General features: G+C 38.9%; 1 protein-coding gene across 2 annotated transcripts in view; it reads left to right on the forward strand.

Annotated features, from left to right (window-relative positions):
- LOC104438252 (ISWI chromatin-remodeling complex ATPase CHR11-like) overlaps nt 1-21,617 on the forward strand; it is a 133,762-nt gene that overhangs the window by 78,056 nt on the left and 34,089 nt on the right. Inside the window, exon 3 of one of the 2 annotated variants that reach the window (XM_039300841.1) lies at nt 12,121-12,233. In XM_039300841.1, the coding sequence (XP_039156775.1) occupies nt 12,121-12,233 (113 nt within the window). Of the gene's footprint in view, nt 1-10,282; nt 10,318-12,120; nt 12,234-21,617 lie in introns of those variants that run through there. The other variant, XR_005545910.1, reaches the window with a different exon arrangement.

Genomic DNA, 21,617 nt, shown 5'->3' on the forward strand with positions numbered 1-21,617 from the left:
TTTCACCCGCTAACGGGTTAAACTGAATTGATTTACAATAACAGTCTACAGTAGCTCGTTACTTTGTGAGTCAATCCACACCAATCATTACATCAAAGTCAAACATGGCCATCACAATCAAATCTATCATTTCCTCTCACTTACCAATCACTAACTTACAACAAGGACACCCTATCGTAGATAATACTTTATCCTTTAACAGGGTGGATATACTAATGACTATTCCCAACGGTTCTAGACTTTATCCTACTAACTTAACGTATTGATCAGCAATAAATAAATGGGTAACTCCAAAATCAAATAAAGCATAAGCAACATGGTCGTTTAGTGAGACCGTACCTGTAATCACGTCTTATGGGTCCTCCGCCTCCCTTTGGGTGACAACATACACCATACCCTGCATCGGAGGCCTATTCAAAATGCCCTGATGTGTGTTCTATGATGCACTTCCTCTTGGTTGTCCTATTGGTGGCAGTGGCGTCTGTGCTCCCATGGGACTGCACGAACAGTTCTTTATCTAGTGGCCATACTGGTCACATCCGTAACAAGCTCCCGTCTTACAAAAACACGGGGTTGATCCATGCTTCCTTCCACAAAATTGGCACACAACGTTTGGGTTTGGTGGCAGCTTTCCAATCCCACCCTTTCAGTTGGGAGGAATGGAACACCTTCCTCCTATTATCGGCCTTTTTCCCGAACCGATTGTTATCTCTGTTGGTCACGAACCGCGACCCAGATACGGCGGCTCGCTCGTTCAAGTTCCTCTTTATCAATTGGGCCATCTTGTACAGCTCATCATAGTCCTTAAGATATAACGGTATTAGCGGATCCTTGATCTCTGGCCTCAAACCATCTCTGAACCTCCTTGCCTTGTCCATCGGGTCTTCAATCAGCCTCAGTGCATACTTGGACAACTTTGCAAACTTCGCCTTGTATTGGTCCACTGACATTTGACTCTGATGGAGACGTTGAAACTCGGCCATTTTCTGCTCTCTTGCACAATCTGAAAGGTATTTTCCGTAAAAGACATCCACGAAGGCATTCCACTCCGGAACCGTACCTTTAGGAAACACTCTCCCTTTGGTAGCTTTCCACCAAGTACTTGCATTACCTTGCAACTAGTAGATGGCCAAGACTACCTTGTCTTCTTCAGAGCACCTCAGCAGTGCGAAAAATTTCTCTAGTTCTCGGATCCAGAACGTCGCAGCCTCAAGATCACCTGCTCCTTTGAACCTTGGAGGCTTTAGCTTCAATAACTGCTCCATCAATTTATGCATCAACCGTTCACCATTCCCATTTCCTGGTGGGACTTAAGCAGGTGCAGCGGCAACAGTAGCAACAGCATTGGCAGCAAGAATGGCGGCGGCAGAGCGGCATCTTGGTTTCGAGCATGCTGACCCATTATATTCCCCAAAGTCTCTAGCGCTTGAACGCTCCCATCCAACCTATGATCGCCTGGTGCTCCCACCCCAATACCAGCCTGAGGCGGTACTCCTTCTCTCGCACTAGCTTGAGCTGGCGCTCTACCTAGGGTACTAATCTTGGTCGGCGTCCTTTCTCGAGTACCAATCGAAACTATCCTATTTCGAGGAGTCCTCTGCTTAGAATCACTCATATTGCATAATCTTTACAGAAACCTACTTTCCAATTCTAACACAGAATTAGAAATCTTAGCGACCCACATAAAACAATCAATCAATCACAAGCATCAGCGTAAGGAAAATGTCTTTCTTAGCTAACTATCCCACCACCCATTGCACCTTATCACTCCAAACCTTGATCAGGCTCTGATACCACTTCGGGCGGGGATGTCACGCCCCGAACCCCGGGTACGCACACATCCCTCGACGGTCGCTTAAAAATGCGAAGTTTCAAGACGCGTTGCCAGCCCATTCTTTTTATCTTTCAATTAAGCACATGTAGAAGCAAATTAAATAAACCATTGGCCAACAAAGAAACATAGGGATAGTAAAACACGACAAACATTACCGAAAACAACGTATTCATTTATCAACTATTAACCATAAGAAGTTTATACTTACAAGCCTTTCCACAGCCACTTCCGATCAACCCTCTCAAAAACCTTCAAGGACTAGGGTTAACATAAACTTCATTAACGGCAAGGCCAGCCAAAAGGTGTCACATCTCGTGCCCACCACATCCTCACTCAGCAGATCTCCACGCTACGCCCCCTGAAAAATGTTTAACCACGACGGGGTGAGATAAATCTCAGCGATCCGAAACCTTAAGCCCCGATTAGGACGCAACTCGCCTTGAAGGCAACCTAAGCACGCACCATACAAACTCACCTCGCCTCGGCACGTCCCTACATATTAGTACATCACATATGCCATTATAAATACAAAAAGTGTAATTAATAATCGAAACACAAAGTTCTCACTCTCCAAACATTCACATGGGTCCCAATTATAAGATAAAACCGTTATAGTACGTCCCATACAATGCCTAACAATTTCGCTCCATAATCAAGCGCAAAGTATCATAACCATTCAGGTGTGTTCTGATTATTACAACCCCTCGGCCATGGCCAACTCAAAAGTCGGCGGTCATCTGGCGTAACCAAGCATCGTCCCGCCCCATTGAATACGGCAATGTTTAGGATACTCCGCCTAGACGGCATTCCATAAAGGAGTATCAGTCCGGCCTCAACCATGACTTGGCATCCCGTTGACGTGGGGGCATCCGAATTTAATCAAACATCATCCCGCGTAAACACATTAGGACGGGTTCCATTAAGTGACCGTACAAGCACGTCATCAATCAAATCCATTTCTTATCTTCCGTCAATTAGCCCAAAACACCAAAATTCCTTTTCAAATAATAAACCTTGCAACTCTTTTTTTTCTATTCAAAACTTTCCAAAATAAATTCGTAGATGCTCAGTACTCAAAAGTAATCCGTCAAACTTTGCACGCATCTAGTTTAAAACTTCATTGTTTTATTGAGCAAATAAGTTTTGGTATCCAAACCCGACACCTAAATTTTCCTTTCTATTTAAATGCCCATAAAACTATCTTCTGCAATAATAATGGATAATTATCATAAAACAACCAATCACATAATATTGCACGTGCAACACTCAAATTCACGCATAATTGCATCCAAGAAAACAAGCGTAAAATTCTATGAAACGGCTAATCCATCACTAATTATGCCAATTATGATTAATTAAGTAAATTGCAATTAATTAAGCTAACATAACCATGATTAATTAACTTAACCATAGTCAACTAACCTAACCAAGGTTGACTAACCTAACCATGATTAGTTAACACTAATCTCAAATTAACTAGGACTAATCCTCATCAATACTAATCTAACCATAGTTAGCACTAATCTAAACACCCCCTAAGCGCAATTAACGGCCTAATCAAAGATTAAGGAGTTAACTCACGATTTTCGATGGCGGCGGGCTCGCGGCGATGGTGATGCGACGGCGACGAAAACTCGAGACAACCGCGGCTCGAACGGAGGCTCAACAGTGGCAGTGTCAGCCCCTCAAGCTCTCGGCCAAGGTGGGGGACTCGACTGCTTAGGCTGGTCGATGAAGGTGCTGCTGAGCAGCAGTGGTGCTATGGTGGCGTGAGGGTGCTTGACGGGTGAGCTAGTGGTGGTTACTGTGGAGTTGTTGGTGTTGGTGAGGCGGTGATGAAGCTGTTGGATATGGAGGCATGAGGGTGGGTACAGGATGGTGGGCGTGTGAGATGGAGATGAGATGGTGGTGAAGCTGGCATGGGGAAATGAGTGAACGGTGATGAGATGTTGAAGTCGCTGGAGACTTGCGACAACAAAGAAAATGAAAAGAGCAGAACCAAGTAAAAGAGAGAAGACATGGGGAAGAAGAAGGGGAATGGCAGAAGGAGTGAGGTCAATAGCAAGGGGGAAATGAACATGCGTGAGAGGAGGGAAATGGGAGAAAGAGAGAACAACGAATTCAAAGGCACAACCAATGAGAAACTTTGCACAATATCAAGCCCATCATCACCTAAGCCTCAAAGTCTTCATGCCCCAAAGTTAAGTGCCCAACCAATTACAAAATTCCTCTTATTTCTCACAAATAAAGCCTTTTTGGGCAGCAAATAACCCAATTCTCATCCCATCCGAATTTCACTTTTCTTTTTCTTTTTGTCCAAAAACCGTTTTTTTCCGCAAAATTCCGGACTCGACGAAAATTCGCTGAAAGATGAGACGATGTCCAATAAATGAATCGTGACACGCACGAACGTCCGATTCTCGAAATCGAATTTAAACGTGACTTTAGTATGACTTAACCTATCAAGTAACTTTTAGGAATTTCAACACGTTTGACCCATGGTCGATAATTTTCGATCCACGTTTATGCATCTTCAAATCATAGATGACTCTTAATTGTCATAAAATCGCAAGAGTTCAATTACGTATCCTGAATATTATATCGATAGAAAATCGAGTTACTGTCGTTCGACGCGAATATCGCAATCGTGCGAAATCACCCGCAATCCAACTACGTATTTCCGTCGAATCGACTTGTATCCGTTTGCTAATCGATTTATAACGGTGTCGTATTAACCCTTACCGATTATTATGGTTGAGCGGTCGGTTTCTGATCAAATTCTCTAGTCCATTGCTTTTATATCTTTTAATGGCCTCACCTAATAGATTAGTTAACTCGTGAGTGGCCAGCTCCTGGTAAAATAACCATAAGCGCGTCGACAAAACAATCATTTCATATATCCGAATCAGGGGCCAAATTTCGGGATGTCACAACTAGGGTGCGGGCCGGGCCGAAGGGAGAATGGCTTGGGCCGCTGGAGAAAAGAAAAATTGAAGAAAAGGGCCCGAGCCCAACGTAGGGGGAAAAGGAAGAGAGGTGGGCCGGGCCAAGGTCCGATTCGAACCGACCTGGCCTCTCTCGCCCCCCCTTTTTGTTTTTTAAAATTATGTATTTGAAGAATTAAATTAGGTATCAACACGACTCAGATTCTAAAGATCTTTTTCATTTATCTCTCACTTCCTCCGAATATGACCCTAGCATATTTTCAAACCAGACCTGTTGTTCATATTTTCCTGTAAAAATCTTCATCTTGAAGTTTACTAAACCCATCACAGTTATCACTTTCATAGATACTGGTGCGAGTTCTTCAATTCTATACACTAAAGTTTTTCTTGAAGAATATTGGACTTCCTATTTCGATATTTCAATTCAGTCTTAGGCATACTTTTTCTACGAATGTAAGAACCACCTTAGTAACTGTTTATTTTTCCCCCAATGTTCCATGACTATAAAGATTTTCGGATCTAGTCTCTCATATAAAGATTTAATCAATGGCTGGGACATTATGACTCAAATTTCTCAACTCCATATCATTCATGAAAAATGTATTGAGTATAAGGATCAATTTTCTAAATTCATCAATATCCAAAGACTTTTTTCCATCAAAATGAGTCTATTAGATCCAATCATGCAAAAGTTGTTATAATATTGTTTAGAATCCCCATTCTGAATTTTCTCAAAAATGTCCTCATCCTTTGTGGAAAAATCCGGAATTCTTTGTTCGCCTTCCTTTAAAAAAAATTAACGACATAAATCCGACCAAGGCGAATCACATGAAAATAAAGCCAAAACACCTGGTTTCTATTCAAAATGAATGCTCAAAACTGCTACAACAAGACCTTATTGAAATTTCAAATTCTTAATGGGCCTGTGAAGTTTTTATGTTAATAAACGTGTTGAGCAAAACAGAGGAAAGATGCAACTGGTAATAAACTATCAACCTCTTAACATTTTCCTTCAAGATGATAAATTCTCTCTGCTATCAAGAAATTCTCATTTTACTGGATTATCCAAAGCCAACATCTATTCCAAATTAGATCTTAAGGCCGAATTTTGGCAATTAGGCATTCATCTTAAAGACAGGCCCAAAACAGGATTTTGTATTCCGAACTAGCATTTTCAATGGAATGTTCTTCCTTTTGGCCTAAAGGTGGCTCCATCATTATTCCAAAAGGCCATGTGTTGAATTTTCCAACCAATTTTGTCAAACGCAGTAGTATACATTCTTGCTCTACATCCCTGATGAAAAATTCCACTACCAACTTCTTCAACAGTTTGCAGACATTGTAAATGAGCATGGGATTATGCTTTCTCAAAGAAAGATGAATATTGTCTAAACAAAAATCTAATTTCTTGGTATGCACCTTAACAAAGGAACATACTATCTAGGGCCACATTGCTAAGAAATTACTAAAGTTTCAAGAAATTTTTTTTACGACAAAGCAAGTTCAGTAATTTCTTGGGATAATTAATTATCTCAAAGACTTTGTTCACAACATTGCAAAATTATTGATCCCACTACAATCAGTGCCGAAGAGGAATCCTCCCCCGTGGGGAAAATTCCAGACTAAAGCAGTCACTAAACTTAAGGAGATCATGCAAACTCTTCCTCCGTTACAAATCCTATCAACAAGAAAGAGAAGTCTTCAGACTAATGCCAGTGATGAATACTGGGTAGCCATCCTATTCGAAAAAACTGATGGTAAGTGACACGTGTGCTTACAAAAGCGAAAAATTCTCCTAGGCCGAAATGCATTATCATTCTACTTTCAAAGAAATATTGGCAATAAAAAATGAAATAAAAAAGTTCAAGTTTCATCTTATCAGCTATCATTTCTTAGTAGAACTGGACATGACATCTTTCCTCCAGATGACCAAGTTCAAATTGAAGCAGATTCCGCATTCTCAACTACTTTGATGAGTTGAATGGTTTTTAAAATATTATTTTGAAACCAAACATATTGCTAGAAAAAAGAATGTGATTGCTAATTTCCTAGTCAAAACTAAAGACACCAGCATAAATCAACATGTACATTTTGAAACATGTTTTCCATACTTTTCACCATAGCGAAAAGTATAAGATCGAAAGCATACGAGATTAGCCAAATCGGCAATACCCCCAAGAGATTGTTGAACAAATCCATAATGACAATCTCACTGAAAATCTGGAAAACCTTATGTGGCAATGTCACACAGAGCTATTCAGACTCCATGAAGGTTCGATCCTTTACCCCTTTGGATTAAATTCCAACTATTCGTTCATACACCCTCTAATTCGGAAGGAATATGGCTTCATTGATCAACTCCGATGGTTGTTATGGTACTTAACCAATAAGTACTTAATAGTTATTGAGATTCCAATAAGAAGGTTCACTGTTAATCTAACCAGGATATTAGGGCTCGACCAAAATATTGAAAAGGAAAGTGATAGAAACATTTTGGTTTTCCTCAATTGGTTCTATTCTCCCACTCATTAGAAGTACGTTCTACAGCAAGAGCTAAGAATTATCCGACCAGACTCGAAAATCCACACCATTATGTTTCTTCAACGACCATGGGCTTTTGTACGAAACAATGGCACCATTGCCAATGCTCCACAAAATATGGGAACTACATCCTATAAACCTCAGTCGCATCTTAAGGAAGCCTGTATTTACAAGTCCTTTCCAGGCTCTATTGGTTGTTGTGAACATTAATACCGAGAACTTTAGAAAGTCTTATACCGGGAAAATAAGATCATCCCTGAAGACATATGGAATTACACCATACCCACTGCATGGGACCATGATGACCTTGCATTAGAAGCCAAAGAAGCATTCAGAGAATTCAAGCAGGCAAGGACATCTCCATCACATGAACAAGAAATGATAGATACAAATAACTCTGCACAATCATCTTAGGACCCCTATGCCCAATAGGGGCCCTCTCTTTCAAGACCCCTATGATCAAGAACATATGTCCTTATCCCTAGGGATGAACACATCTTACTATGCTCAACCATTCAATTGGCCTCAACCAAACCCGCTTGCCGACACCCCAGGATCCTCCAGGACTCATGAAAAGGCATCTTCATCAATCGACACAAACATGAGGGATACTCGAAGATCACAAATCATCCCAAGCTCCTTTGATATTTGACTTGCAGAACTTGAATAGAAATACAAAAAACATCTTCTTGCAGAAATGCGTAGTCCTGACGACTCAAATTATAACTACAATGCCCAAGACGGAAGAGATCGTTGGTTGTAGCAAGTCACTGTAGCAATAGACTAGGGAAATCACTGTTCATATCACCTAGAATAATTCTCGACCGAATTTTCCGGAGCCTCTGTTTGTTTTAGGACCCATGAACTTGGTCCTTGTTTGTTGGTGACCTCTTAATGCCTATAGAAGGTAAGGAGGATGTAATATGTTGGGCAAAGTCCCCTGAAATAAAGTTAGTGTTTATGAAAACTCTTAATGTCTTTCTAAACATTTTTTCTTCTTCTCTAGTCTGGTAGAATCCTTTCAGAAATACAACTCAAATAGTTAGAAATGCTATCATCATGGCATCCTTGAATGTCTCTAGGCTCCGAACTAAATTTCTAAGTAGTTTGTTACTAAAAGGCTATCTCTGAAGGGTTTAAACTGGAGGTTCGCCTATTGTGGGAAGGCATATTTATAGAAACTGACCCAATTATCCCTGGTTCTAAGCTTAGGTCAGTCGATGGATGTATTAATTTACCTTTCGTTAGTTTACGTTCGATTTTACTGTTAAATTGTCGAGTTTGATGACAGTTGACATATGTACAAATTTATGAGTTTTACATTCCATTTATCATAGTTGTCATGGTACTAATCCAATTAAATAGAAATTAACAAAAAGTAAATTCGTCACAAATATACTAGATTGAAGTTTTTCGTAGTAAGTTTGTCAAAAATATATCTGTTTGGGATTTTTTATGGTTAAAAAATTAATTCAAGATAAATTTGTTACCCGTGTATCAATTTTGGATTTTTTGCGATATTAACTATTTTTATTTTTTAAAATAAATATACTTTTATAATTTCGAGCTTAGTTCCTTTGCTAAAATATACGACTATTTATAATGTGAGCACATTTAAAACTAATCACTGCCTTAAATATCATAGCATTGTCGTCTTATAGCTGCTCCATGGAATGCATGAGTCATACAAACAATGGGATTGAATACTTTACATATAAAAAGAATATGAAATACAATGAGTTTCTAATCTCAAACAAAAGGTTGCAAGTGTACATTTTAAGAGGACAAAGATTGTGAATGGATTTTTATTTTTTATTTTACTTTTAGCTCACGCTAATAATATAAATAAGAACATTAATATGAAGTGCGCATCATTTTCGGTGGCTCTCACAAATTTATATTGGCAACAAATTTATATTGGCAATGGAATATTTATAAATCTACAGTGAAATTAGTACACAAAACAACGAGTGGAAGTTAAGAAAAAAGGTGATGTTCATTGTGAAGAGCAAAATGATCAATTAGGCACCAAATCATTTCCTTTATATGTAGTAGAGATAAATATGTGTACGAGTCCATCATTATAAAATCCTCTTAACATGATGCAAGTTTGGAAGGAGGTCATAGGTGCTCGTGATTCTAACTAATTGGAAATTCATTCTCGATATGGCTTGAATTTATGAACCCGCGAAGGTAAATTAATAGGTTGACAATGTATTTCTCTAACCAAACACTTATAATAATATCAAGAATGAGTAATTGTAGCACAGTAATCATCCTTCTTTTTTTCGTGACCCGTCACGGCAGCGAGGCGAGGCCGAACCACCCCGCTGATCCTCGAGCCGCGGGTCTATCCCGCGCGCTGGCCAGCGCTGGCTGGCTTTAATTCCCGCGGGGGGAAATGAAATTACATTTCCCCCCCAACTCTGACTGGCGGGAAATTTTCGCACCCGGTCGCATAAAACGAAACCGAATAAAGAAAAAAAAAAAAACCCAATCAATAATTAAAAAAATCACAATTAAAGCGAAGGAACTATTTAAAACAAAATTACGAAAAAGCGCAAACCTTCCTCCCCCTCCTCGCTTCCTCCATTTTCGGACACCGACTCTGATCGAACGACCCGCTCCTCCGCGTCCGTCCCCTCTTTACTTCCGATCGTCGCTTCGGATTCCGATTCGGCCTCTCTCTTTCTCTCTCTACAGCGAACAGTGACGACCTCGATCGATCCGCCGATCTCCGCCGGAGACAGGCCTTCAGCACCGATCGCCATGGCGAGGCCCTCGAAGCATCAGGCATCGTCCGACGAGGCCCTGTCGGACGGGTCCGACGAGGAGGAGCAGCCGCAGCTCGACGAGCCGGTCAACGAGGAGGACGAGGAGGAGCTCGAGGCCGTCGCCCTCTCCGCCAGCTCCGCCGACGAGGACGACGCCTCGCCCGCCGCCGCCGACGATGCCGACGAGAATGGCGAGGCCAAGGAGGAGGAGGAGGACGATGAGGTTCGGTTGCTTGGCTGCGCCTGTTGTTCTTTTACTGGATTAGTTGGGAATTTTGGCGCCGGATCTCTCGTTTGCTTGCTAGGGTTTGCTGGGTTCTGTGCGGTTGTGGGCCCTTCTGGTGTTTTGCGCTAGGAAGTGGATGTGGTGCTTCGTGTTTGAATGCGAGTTTTTACGAAGTTTTAGAATGAGCGTTAGATTTTGGCCGAGGATGTTGAGTTAGATCCTCGAGACAAGCTGCTGTTCTACTGGTCTCTCGTGATTCTTTTACATGCATTCGTTTCTGCAGATTGGTGCTTGCTGTATTGATCCTCCGCTTTACTGGTGTATTGCGCAGGATCAAGACTAGTAATACAAACGTATATACGTATAGATACATGTTCTGCGAGGTTCAATTGGTACAATAATTAAAAGCATTTCGAGGTGAACTTGTTTCTTGCTCTTCGTTCAGGGTTTACTATTTTCTGGCGTACTTTCGGTTGGATGAAGAAGAGCGGAAGTTGAGAGCGTCTCGCTCGTAGTGTAGGCATGGTGTTCAACCTTCATATAGTGCATGCCAAAAACTATGCCTTTGAGAGGGATTTCTGTTTTTTTTTCTTTTTTCTTTCTGGTTGGTTGGTTGGTTGGTTGGTTTTGCATCTCCATGGCTAGAGTACTCGAGCAGAGCTGCAACTTTTCATTTTTCTTATATTCAAAACTGATGACTCGGGTTTTCCCCTCTTATTCCAACATTTCCTTGTGAAGTTGTGATTGAAAGCTTCATCAACCACCTCTCACCATATACAGAGTGGGAAACGATGGTGAACAGAGCTCGTTTATCTTGCCCTGCTTCTGTCTTTACATACACATGAATTATTAAGTTGGCAAGTGCTTCCATACGTCTGAAATGTTGTTAGATACTTGTAAGTATGACTCAGTGAGGATCAGAAGCGTTGCCACTGCTTATTTATTTTTGCATTCTTTTTCCCCATTCATTCCACAGGAAGATAATGGTGAAACAGAAGTTAGCAAGTGTGAGAAGGCCAGGCTTCGTGAAATGCAAAAGTTGAAGAAGCAGAAGATTCAGGAAATATTGGATCAGCGAGATGCTGCTATTGACGCTGATATGATGCCTTTCCATTCTAAAAATGACTCTTTCTTGCATTATTTCGAGTTCGTGTATCGATTAAAATTTTCTTGTTTTTGAAATAATTTTTCAAGAATAATAAGGGAAAAGGACGGTTGAAGTATCTCCTGCAGCAAACTTAGATTTTTGCTCATTTTGCCAAAGGGAACCAGTTTGCTTCACAGAAAATCAAAGGAAGGTACCATTGCCAATGACAATTCCCTCTGTATTTTGTGCATTGCAGATATGATCTCTCATACATATGTTGCTTTTGACATCCTGCTGAACGATTTCTGTATTGGTCCTAACTTTCTTCATACTTCATAGTTGCTTAATTGGGACTGAAAGCTTTGTTTGATCCTTGACGGACCTTTTGCTATATATTAGTAATTGCCTAATGCTGGAAATCTTTAGACTAAAGGTGGCTATGGTCCAGTGGTCTAACCCTGGCTAGACTGTCAGTTCTTGGTGTTAAGGTTCCATATTCAAAGGGAATTTAGATTTGCTAACATTTATGCAAATGAACGATGTTCAATTGTGACCTTATATTGATTGTTCTCTCCCAGTGGACAAAGAAACTTCTGCTCATGCTTAAAAGTGGAGAAAACATGTTTGTGAAGTTCAAGTCATCATTTCCCAGACCATTTCTGTGTTCAGCATTCGTGTTTGTTCAGTGACGTTTTTCTTTGCTTAACGTGTAGGGGTCATCATGAATCTAAAATAACTGAAGAGGAAGAGGATGAAGAATGTCTTAAGGAGGAAGAAGATGGCTTGTCTGGTACAGGAAACAGGCAGCTGGTGACACAACCCTCTTGTAATCTCTCTGTCTCTGTCTCTCTCTCTCTCTCTCTCTCTCTCTCTCTCTCGTTTGATTGAAAGGAGAGTCTTTGCTGCTTATATCTCTCCTGTACCCCTGCTTTGACTTGTAGAAGCTGTAATGTTTGCTGCAATTTCAGAACGCTAGGTAATGTGGGATTGTAATTGTTCTTGGTGTTGACACGATTCCTTATCACTATCAATTATAGTACTCCAAGTACTTACTTTGGTGTTGACAAAGTAGAGGTTTTTGACATCCCTTCCTGGCCCTTGTCTAGGCGGGAACCTCATGCACTGGGGACACCCTTTATTGTATTGTTGTCTTGCTCCAGAGAGATTCTGTTTTGCTCTGATTTATGCAATTATCTTGCCAACAGGATATCTCCAGCAAATATAAGTTAACTGCTTTCTTAAGTTCCATTTATATGCTTTTTTACAGGTGTATGAGGGAAGACGAGGGATTACCAGCTTGCTGGATTGAATTGGCTCGTAAGATTGTATGAGAATGGCATTAACGGAATACTTGCAGATGAAATGGTAGGTCACGGGCTGTAGCATTTAGATGTGCGCAGTATGGAAGCTGGAAAGGCTAGAAGATGCAGAGCTTAGAGAAAATTTGCTAATAGAAATTCCAATGATATCTTGGAGATATTCATCTTGTAAGATCTTGAAATTGACTTGTGCTGCGATAACCAACTCCCAGAAAGTCTTATATGTCTACAATATTCATACCGAGTTGATGATGGCATTTCTGGTCTCTCCAACTTGAAAAGCTTGAGAGATTTGTCCTGGGAAAGCCAAAACTCTTCCCCCAGTTGACTAGGAACTTGAAAAGATTGTGGAAGATTCTATCCCCGGTGGATTGGTAGGTTAAACAAACTGGAGTCTTTAGAGTTGTCCTCTTCGATGATGACCACCTTATCACTAGATATTCCGCAACTTTCTTGTCTCAATAGAGTTGAACTCTGTCAGGAATGTGTCACGGGCCGAAAGATGGACGACCCAATGGCTTTTCATGTACATCATCGTAGTGATCTGGTTGACTGGAATCACCGCACAATTTGTCTATCTTCTCCAGCAACTTTATCCATAAGTTTCTAATGTTTCAAAGTGGAAGAAATTAAAATGAATAGGCATCCACCCCTGGAGATTCGAAAACTCAACACATTATAGAGTTGCTTGATCAAATTTGGCAAATTCCTGCAAAAGGAAAAATAACGGACACCTGCTCAGTTGAGTACTTTTTTTCTGATAAGAGGTGCTTCCCATTCTGTTGCGCACATGTGTAACAAAGAGGTTTATGTAAATCTTCTCTTTAAGTTCACTTTGCATGTTGACTAGTGATGGTTCTGCAAGTACCTTGTTCAGATTTTCTTTGTTTTAATTTGGTCTGGTTGAGATGTTTTAATGGCTTTGAATTGCTAATTAGCTTACCTAATGAGGTCAAGTCAAATTATATGAACTCCAAGTGCATTATTTTGCCAATTTACTATGTGATGACTTATTTGAGGTACCTTATAAATTGCTGCTTCGTCTTACTGAATTTGGAACTGGTCGATGCCCATGCTTCACATAGGAGAACTTTAACTTAGCTGTTACAATGTGTATGAAAGTATCTCAACACTTGTGGCAACACCTCTACGGCAATAACCAAAACAAAATTGCAACATGAAGAAGATGAATCATCTACATAGGTAAACACATGTTCAGTTTAAAGAAATGTTTTCAGCTGCAACTTGGTTCAACATTATCTAATGTTTAGGTAAATCTGAAATAATGACCCAAATCATTAAATTTCAAATGAATAGATGTGTGGCAAAACTTTTTCCAAGTCTAAAAATTTAATATGGAATAATCTTGCGCTGTCCGCAAGTTCTTATCTTTTTGCCTCTTTTTTATATCTTTTGTAATAGATAATCCACAAACATTAATCGAGATAATGAAGAGCCACACCTTTGAAAACACTATTTGACGTAGAGAACTTTCATACTTAAGATTAGGTGGAGTCAATTATTTTTTTTTAATCATTATAGTCATTGGAGAGGCTTCACAAACTTTTGCTAGTTAGTGAAGAGGCTTCTAAGTTTGATTGGGAATTTGGAAATGCTAATTGAGTTGGATTCCAAATGGGATCAAATAGGTCACATTAGGTTTGTGAGCTTATTTATCGGAGTTTTTAGTGACCCAAAGTTCTAATACAACGCTCGTGAATAATTTTTCCCATCTACATTGACCCATAATGTGCTTACACATCAGTTTTGTGCACTCTCTTTTAATAGTAGTTTGTATAATAGTCAACACAAAGCATGGATTTATAGAGGTTAAATGCGAAGGTTGGTTCACCTTGAAATAAATGTGATTTTTATAATTTGATTGATCAGTAGGGGAGTGTGTTGGATGAAGATCCGGCCCAATAATTCCACCAAGCTTTTTGTTCGGTGTGAATTTAGGCCTAGGCTTCTTAGCCCATTAAATTGGACTGACTAGAGTTCACCTTGGTTAGGATTTTTTTGGGGGGGAGGGGACGAATTTGCTTGGAAGTTCCATGTCTACTTTTGTTGACTTTGACTTTGAATGAATCCGTCCATTTATCTGGGGTAAAAGTGAATTCTCATCCCCAAAATTTTTGCACCACATAGTAATTATTTTCGTGTCAAAGAAATGTAAATAATTATCAACTTTGACGGGCTGGAGTGATGCTTCTAGGAAGCATCCTTATCGATCGATTTGGTAGCAAAATTGGCCCACAACTCTCTTTACACATTCAGCCAATCCTATGGCTTTTTCTAAGTTCAATGACCTACTGAAAAGTCATTCAAAAAATCTTCATTTTTAGTAGCTTAAGATTCTGTGATATAGGAACAAACGTCTTGACAGTTAAGGCTCACATCTGTATAAAAAGTCTTTCTTTTCCTCTTCTCACCTGTTTTCTCTTCTTCCTGGAGCTTTTGAGCTATTATGGAGAAAGCTCAATTTCAATTTGAGTGGAAGGAGTTTGATTTAAAAAAATTTGCAATGAGACTTTTGGAGAGTTGTTTTACTAAAACAAAAGTCTAAGGGAGTATAATCAAAGCTAAAGTTATCAAAAAGCAAATTTGATCTTTCTTTGATCTCAATTTAAGAAATTTGATACTTCTCATGAGTTCTTTTTTTTTTTTTTTTAACTCATGACATGATTAACAACTTCAATCTTAATTTATTTTGTCACGTTTGGATCTATCCGAAAAGATTTGAGAACTTATGAATTCTGAAATGAGAAATATTTACACGATCGGATCTAGCGAGATTTTATTTTTCCTCCCTGGCTCCACCACCACATGCTTCCTCCATGTTGTCCTTGTCAAAATGTCAGTTCGTTCAATCAACAGCTTGTTCCCTAACGAGATCTGAAGGTCTTCTTGGTGTTGACGCATTCACATCCCTCATGCACTGACCTGCAATTTGAGGAGGTCAGCTCATCAACTTTGAAGGGCATGGGGCTAGATTAGGGTTTTGGAAGGGATTTGGAGCAAGAAGAAATGTGAAGTTTTAAGCTCGTCATTGATCAAGCAAACTGCCGTGTCAGATTTTCGATGTCCGCTTGGACCAAACTTTGATGGAACGTATTATTTTAGTTATCATACAAGTTTTGGATTTGATGATATAAAAATAGATTGGATAATTAGTATTGCGATGAATATAAATGTTAAAAAATTTTAGGGAACCATTGATTGCTATTGTCGAATTTGCCGCTAATCCATTGCCATCGCAAGCTCTCAACTTTGCGCGTCAATCCATCGGCGAGTTAACACCTCGCCATAACTCGCTCGCTTGAGTCTGTCTTCTGCGCCTTTGTCTCTTTTTCATTTTGCGTAGAGCTCATAACCTATGTCCATGGAATTCGTAATCAACAGAAGCCGCTAGCCTCGCATGGCCACAGATCTGGGGTTGAATGACCGCGGGGGTCGGGGCTTGACTCAGTGGGTTCGCTCAATTTTCCAAGCATTGGAGAGAGGCCCTCAGCCTTGTTTATGATTAAAATCAATATCCAAAAAGAAAAAGATAAATAAATCCTCGCAATGAGGACATTTGGGTATTTTGGCAGGGGCAAAAAGACAAATGCAATCGATAGCATGTGCAGTGGAGCAGAAGAAAAAGGGCGCTGTGATTATGGATGGATGGAACAGGTGCTGTCAACTGTCAGTGGTCACATGGGGTGCTGTTAGCTTTTGTTAACTTACTTTGAATGAATTATTTGGGGTCGGGGCTTGACTCAGTGAGTTCGCTCAATTTTCCCAGAGAGGCCCTCAGCCTTGTTTATGATTAAAATTAATATCCAAAAAGAAAAAGATAAATAAATCTTCGCAATGAGGATTTGGGTATTTTGGCAGGGCAAAAAGACAAATGCAATCAATATCATGTGCAGTGGAGCAGAAGAAAAAGGGCGTTGTGATTATGGATGGATGGAACAGGTGCTGTCAACTGTCAGTGGTCACATGGGGTGCTGTCAGCTTTTGTTGACTACTTTGAATGAATTATTGGGGCCTAAAGTCGACTCTCAATACGAAATATCTGCACCACATGGTTCAGTAATTTTCCGCGTTATGAAACATAAATAACTTGTGAATAGCCGCATTAATGCTTCGAGGAAGTATCCCAAATGACCAATTTTGCAGCAAAACTAGCCCACGACTTTGCATATTCACTCAAACCTTTGGCTTCTGAGTTCAATGACCTCAGGAAAAGTCATTCAAAAAAATCTTCCATTTTTAGTTCCTTAACGTTTCTGTGACGAAGGAACGAAGGTCTTAATAGTTAAGGCCCGACTCTTTACCAAAAGTCTTTATTTTCCTTTCAAAAGAAGAGGAGTTTAGGCAATGGATCCCACCTACATTCTCTTCTTCCCTGAATTTTGAGCTAGCGGAGGAAACTCAACTTCGATTCGGATGGAAGGAGTATGATTTTAAAAGAATCTGCAATGAAACTTTTGGAGTTTCATTTTTACTAAAATAAAAGTTTGGTCTTCACCAAAAAAAAAAAAAAAAAAGTTTGGTAGAGTATAATCAAAACTAAAGTTATTGAAAAATAAATTTAATACTTTTCAAGAGTCTTCTTTAACTCATCAAGTCATCATGATTAATAACTTTAATTTTAATATTTTTTATCACATTCGGGTTTATTCTTTGAGAAGACTTAAGAACTTATAAATTTCAGAATGAAATAATTTTACGTCTCCAAATCCAGCGAGATTTTGTTTTTTATCGTGAAACATAAAATATTAAGTCACCATAAAATCGATTTAGAAAGTGAAAAAATAATTGCAAACAAACACCAATCAATCGTGCCATCAAAATCAATTAATGAAAAAGTTGGAACTGTCTTTGATAAGGACGCCAGCAATCTAAAACCTAAGCTCCATGTGCCTCATCTTGAGGGCGTATTAGCGTTAGCCACCACTCTGAGAAAGAGAGAAAGAATCAGACAGAACAGCGTGCCGTGCGGTGCAAGAAGACTGAAACCAGTGATTGACCTGAGTGAAAGTCTACGAAGACTTGGACAACCAAACAGTTCATGATGGACCAGCTTGCTCGAGAAGGAATCACACCATTGATTGACCCAAGTCTGCAAAGATATAAACTACCAAAGGCACACGCTAAATCATTGGCGGGACTTCTTTTCCACGTGAGAATGACCCCATCTTCTTTTTTTCTGTCCTGTATTGATTTATTTATTTTCATTTTTCACGTTGCTTTCTAACAAGAATTTTCCTCTGATTCTTCGAGACAGTTTTGCCGTTAATGACTATTGAGGTCCCCGGTCGGTTAATTACTATGAGAATTTTGTAAATTTGCATGCATTGAACGTTTCACATAGCAAATGGTATTTTAATTACAACTGCTAGCAACAGGTGGATTTTTTTTTTTATGTTGTTAAAATATGTGCATTTTTACTCAATAAGCACAAGCTCTTCATCATTTGAAATTTAATCAAAAGTAATTTTAATAAGCATACTAAAATCAATACATTAAGTGATATGATCAAATCATGATTTACCAATAGTGTTTTTGGATTTATCAAGTCATCGTGATTAATAAGTTCAATCTTGAATGTTGTTTTTGGTCACTCTTGAATTTATGCTTGAAAAGATTTAAAAGCTTATGAATTTCGAAATGGAACATCTTTACATCTCTGGATCTAGCGAAATTTTGTTTTCTATTGTGAAACATGGAATGTTTAGTTATCACAGAATTGATTTAGAAAATAAATTAAAAAGTACTTGCAAACAAACACCATCTGTGGAGAAATACTTTTATCTTTAAATAGTCTAGCTAACAGAAAAATTGATACCATCTAATTTAATTAAATGGAAAGTACAAAAGTGTTGTATACATGTGATTTGTCGTTGCATCAAAATACAATCATTAGATTATCAATTGCATGAAATTGGTTGATGTGATCTTGATTCAGACACCAACAATGTAAACTTAAGCTCCCTATGCCTTGTTTTAACGTGCCGCTAACATTAGCTACCTTTCTCAGAAGGGAGAGAAAAAAGTAAGACAGAAGAGCGTACGATTGGTGCAAGAAGACAGAAATATCACAAGATTAAAGGGGCTAAGTCAAAAGTCTACGAAGACTTGGACTACTAACAATCCATGATAAGCCAGCTTTGCTCCGAGAAGGAATCACGCCCATGATTCTTCATTGGGTAACTTTGTTCCTCAAAATCATACTTCCATAAACATAGGGATTTTATCAAAAACAATGAAAAAAATGTCACTAGATCACTCTATAAAATCCAACAGTGACTCGCCGTTCTCCCATTCACCTGCAAAATTTACGTGGTAACAATATGATCTCCAATTTCTCGTATTCATCAATAATTTCATCACACCATTTCCTCTAATCATATATTGCCATATGAAATTCGAAAAAAAAAAATCTTAGGGTGTCTTTATCTCGCCGAGAATTTTTTTATCTCGAGGAAATGCTTTTAGGAAATTCAATTTCAGATAAAGGGAATTAGAAGAATTTAATTATGGTGAAAACAAGTTTAAAAAAACTAATTTTATCATTATTTTTTTAAAAATGTAAGAATATATTGAGCTTTAACCAAATTATACAAGAGGATTCGGCGCCAAAAACTTACACTCATAATGACAACAAGTCAGAAAGAGTGGAAGGGAGCCGAAAGAAAACAAGGAAGACCACATACAAAGCAGTAACAAAACAAACAGAAGCAAAACAGGCACTAACTGATTTTATCATTATTGGTAATAAGTGAATCCACTAAATGTAGCTTGTATTGTTAAGAGTAACATGGAATGACTAATAAACTGGAATCGATATCGTCTTGGGAAAAGTGCCAAAAAGTTATAAACCTTTTGTCTTTGTGCTGATTTAGTCTTAAACCTTTTTAGTGTCGATTCGAGTCCTAAACATTTTTAAGTTATGCAAATTCAGTCATTTCCAGCCAATTTTGGTCGGATTTTGTTGACTAGATGTCGGTTGACGACGTGGCCCGATTAGCGGCGCGTTGACAACTTTTACTAATTTTTAATTTTTTTAATTTTTAATTTTTTAATTTTTGTGTTTTCCTCCAGCTGGTCGTCGAGGTCCAGCGACCGCCGAGGCGACCTCCGGATCACAGCAGGTCAAGCCTCGTCGACCCTCGCCGCCATGGGCGAGACTTGCCTCGCCCGAGATCCGGCGAGGTTGAGCTCGCCCGCCGGGAGGTCACCTCTGGCCGGTCGCCGGACCTTGGCGACCGGCCGAAGGAAAAACAAAAATAAAATATTTTTAATATTTAAAAAAATAAACAAATAAAAATATTATTAAATTTTGTCCACGTCGCCCAATGAGGGCGTTCAATCAGCAAAATCCGGCTAACATTGGCCGGAAAGGATTGAATTGGCACAACTTTAAAAAGTTTAGAACTGAATCGCGACCAAAAAAAAAGATTTAGGACTAAATCGACACAAAGAAAAAAGTTTAGGACTTTTTTTTTTGCACTTTTCTCATATCGTCTTCGTTTATTCTATAATCCATGAATATAACAACAATTACAAAGAAATTACGATAGAAATTATGAAACCATATTTGTAAAATATAGATATGATCATGCTTTGGGAATGCAGAAAATTTGAGCATTAATAAAGTATATTCATCTCACTTCGATGGGTAGTGAGAAAATAAGGGCAACGATTTCTTCTTGCCTAGTCATTTTTCTTTAAGCTTATTGTTTTTAGAGTTAATATTACGAAAAATCTCAAATTGATAGATCCATAATAAATTTACTCCAAACTAATTTTATGATCACAAAAAAATACTTATGATAAATTTTATCTCCATTAATTTCCATTAAATTGGATAAATACTATGAAAAAGCACAAACTAGTGCATATGTAACAAATAGAGAGTAAAACCCTAGGCTCATATACTTGTCAATTGTCAAAATTTGATGTATGCTTTTGTTGACTTGGCTTTGAATGAATCCGCTTCTTATTTCGGGGAAAAACTCGATTCTAATCCCAAAACTTCTGCACCACATAGTCCAGCGATTTTCTGTGTTAAAAAATGTAAATAATTGTCAACTTTGGCGGGCTGGAGTGACACTTCAAGGACCAAATTTTGCAGCAAAACTAGCCTACGACTCTCTCTGCATATTTCACCCAAATCTTGTGGCTTCTAAGTTCAATGACCTACCCAAAAGCCATTCAAAAAGATCTTTTCTTTTTATTTCCTTGATATTTTTGTGGTGAAGAAACAAAGGTCTTTGATAGTTAAGGCCCACATCTAATACGAATACTCTCACCTTTCCTTTAAAAAGAGTAGGAGTTAGGCAGTGGGATCCCACTTGTGTTCTTGTGTTCTATTCTTCCTAAAGCTTTTGAGCTATAATGGAGGAAGTTCACTTTTAATTCAAAGGGAAGAAGTGTGATTTTAAAAAATCTGCAACGAGACTTTTGGATTTTCGTTTTACTAAAACAAAAGTTTAGTGGAGTAGTAATCAAAGCTAAAGCTATTGGAGAACAAATTTGATCTTCCGTTATTCTTGAATTGATGAATTTGATGCTTCTCAAGAGTATTATCTTGATTAATAACTTCAATCATAAATTTTCTTTTTGTCGGATTCGGATGTACATCTAAAAATACTTTAGAGCTTATAAATTCTGGAACGGAACAGTTCCACATCTAGCGGGACTTCATTTTTCCTCCTTGGCTGCCCCACCATGTGCTTCCTCTATGTCGTCCTTATCAAATACCAATCGTTTAATCGACATCAGTACCCATCGATTTCTGGCGGTCTTGCTGGTGTTGGAGCATTCACATCAATCGTGCACTCCCCGCCAACTTTGAGGACGTCAGCTCATCAATCACGGGGAATGACCATGGCCATAGG

Source organism: Eucalyptus grandis, chromosome 8 (genome assembly GCF_016545825.1).
Source record: "Eucalyptus grandis isolate ANBG69807.140 chromosome 8, ASM1654582v1, whole genome shotgun sequence".
Lineage (NCBI taxonomy): Eukaryota > Viridiplantae > Streptophyta > Magnoliopsida > Myrtales > Myrtaceae > Eucalyptus > Eucalyptus grandis.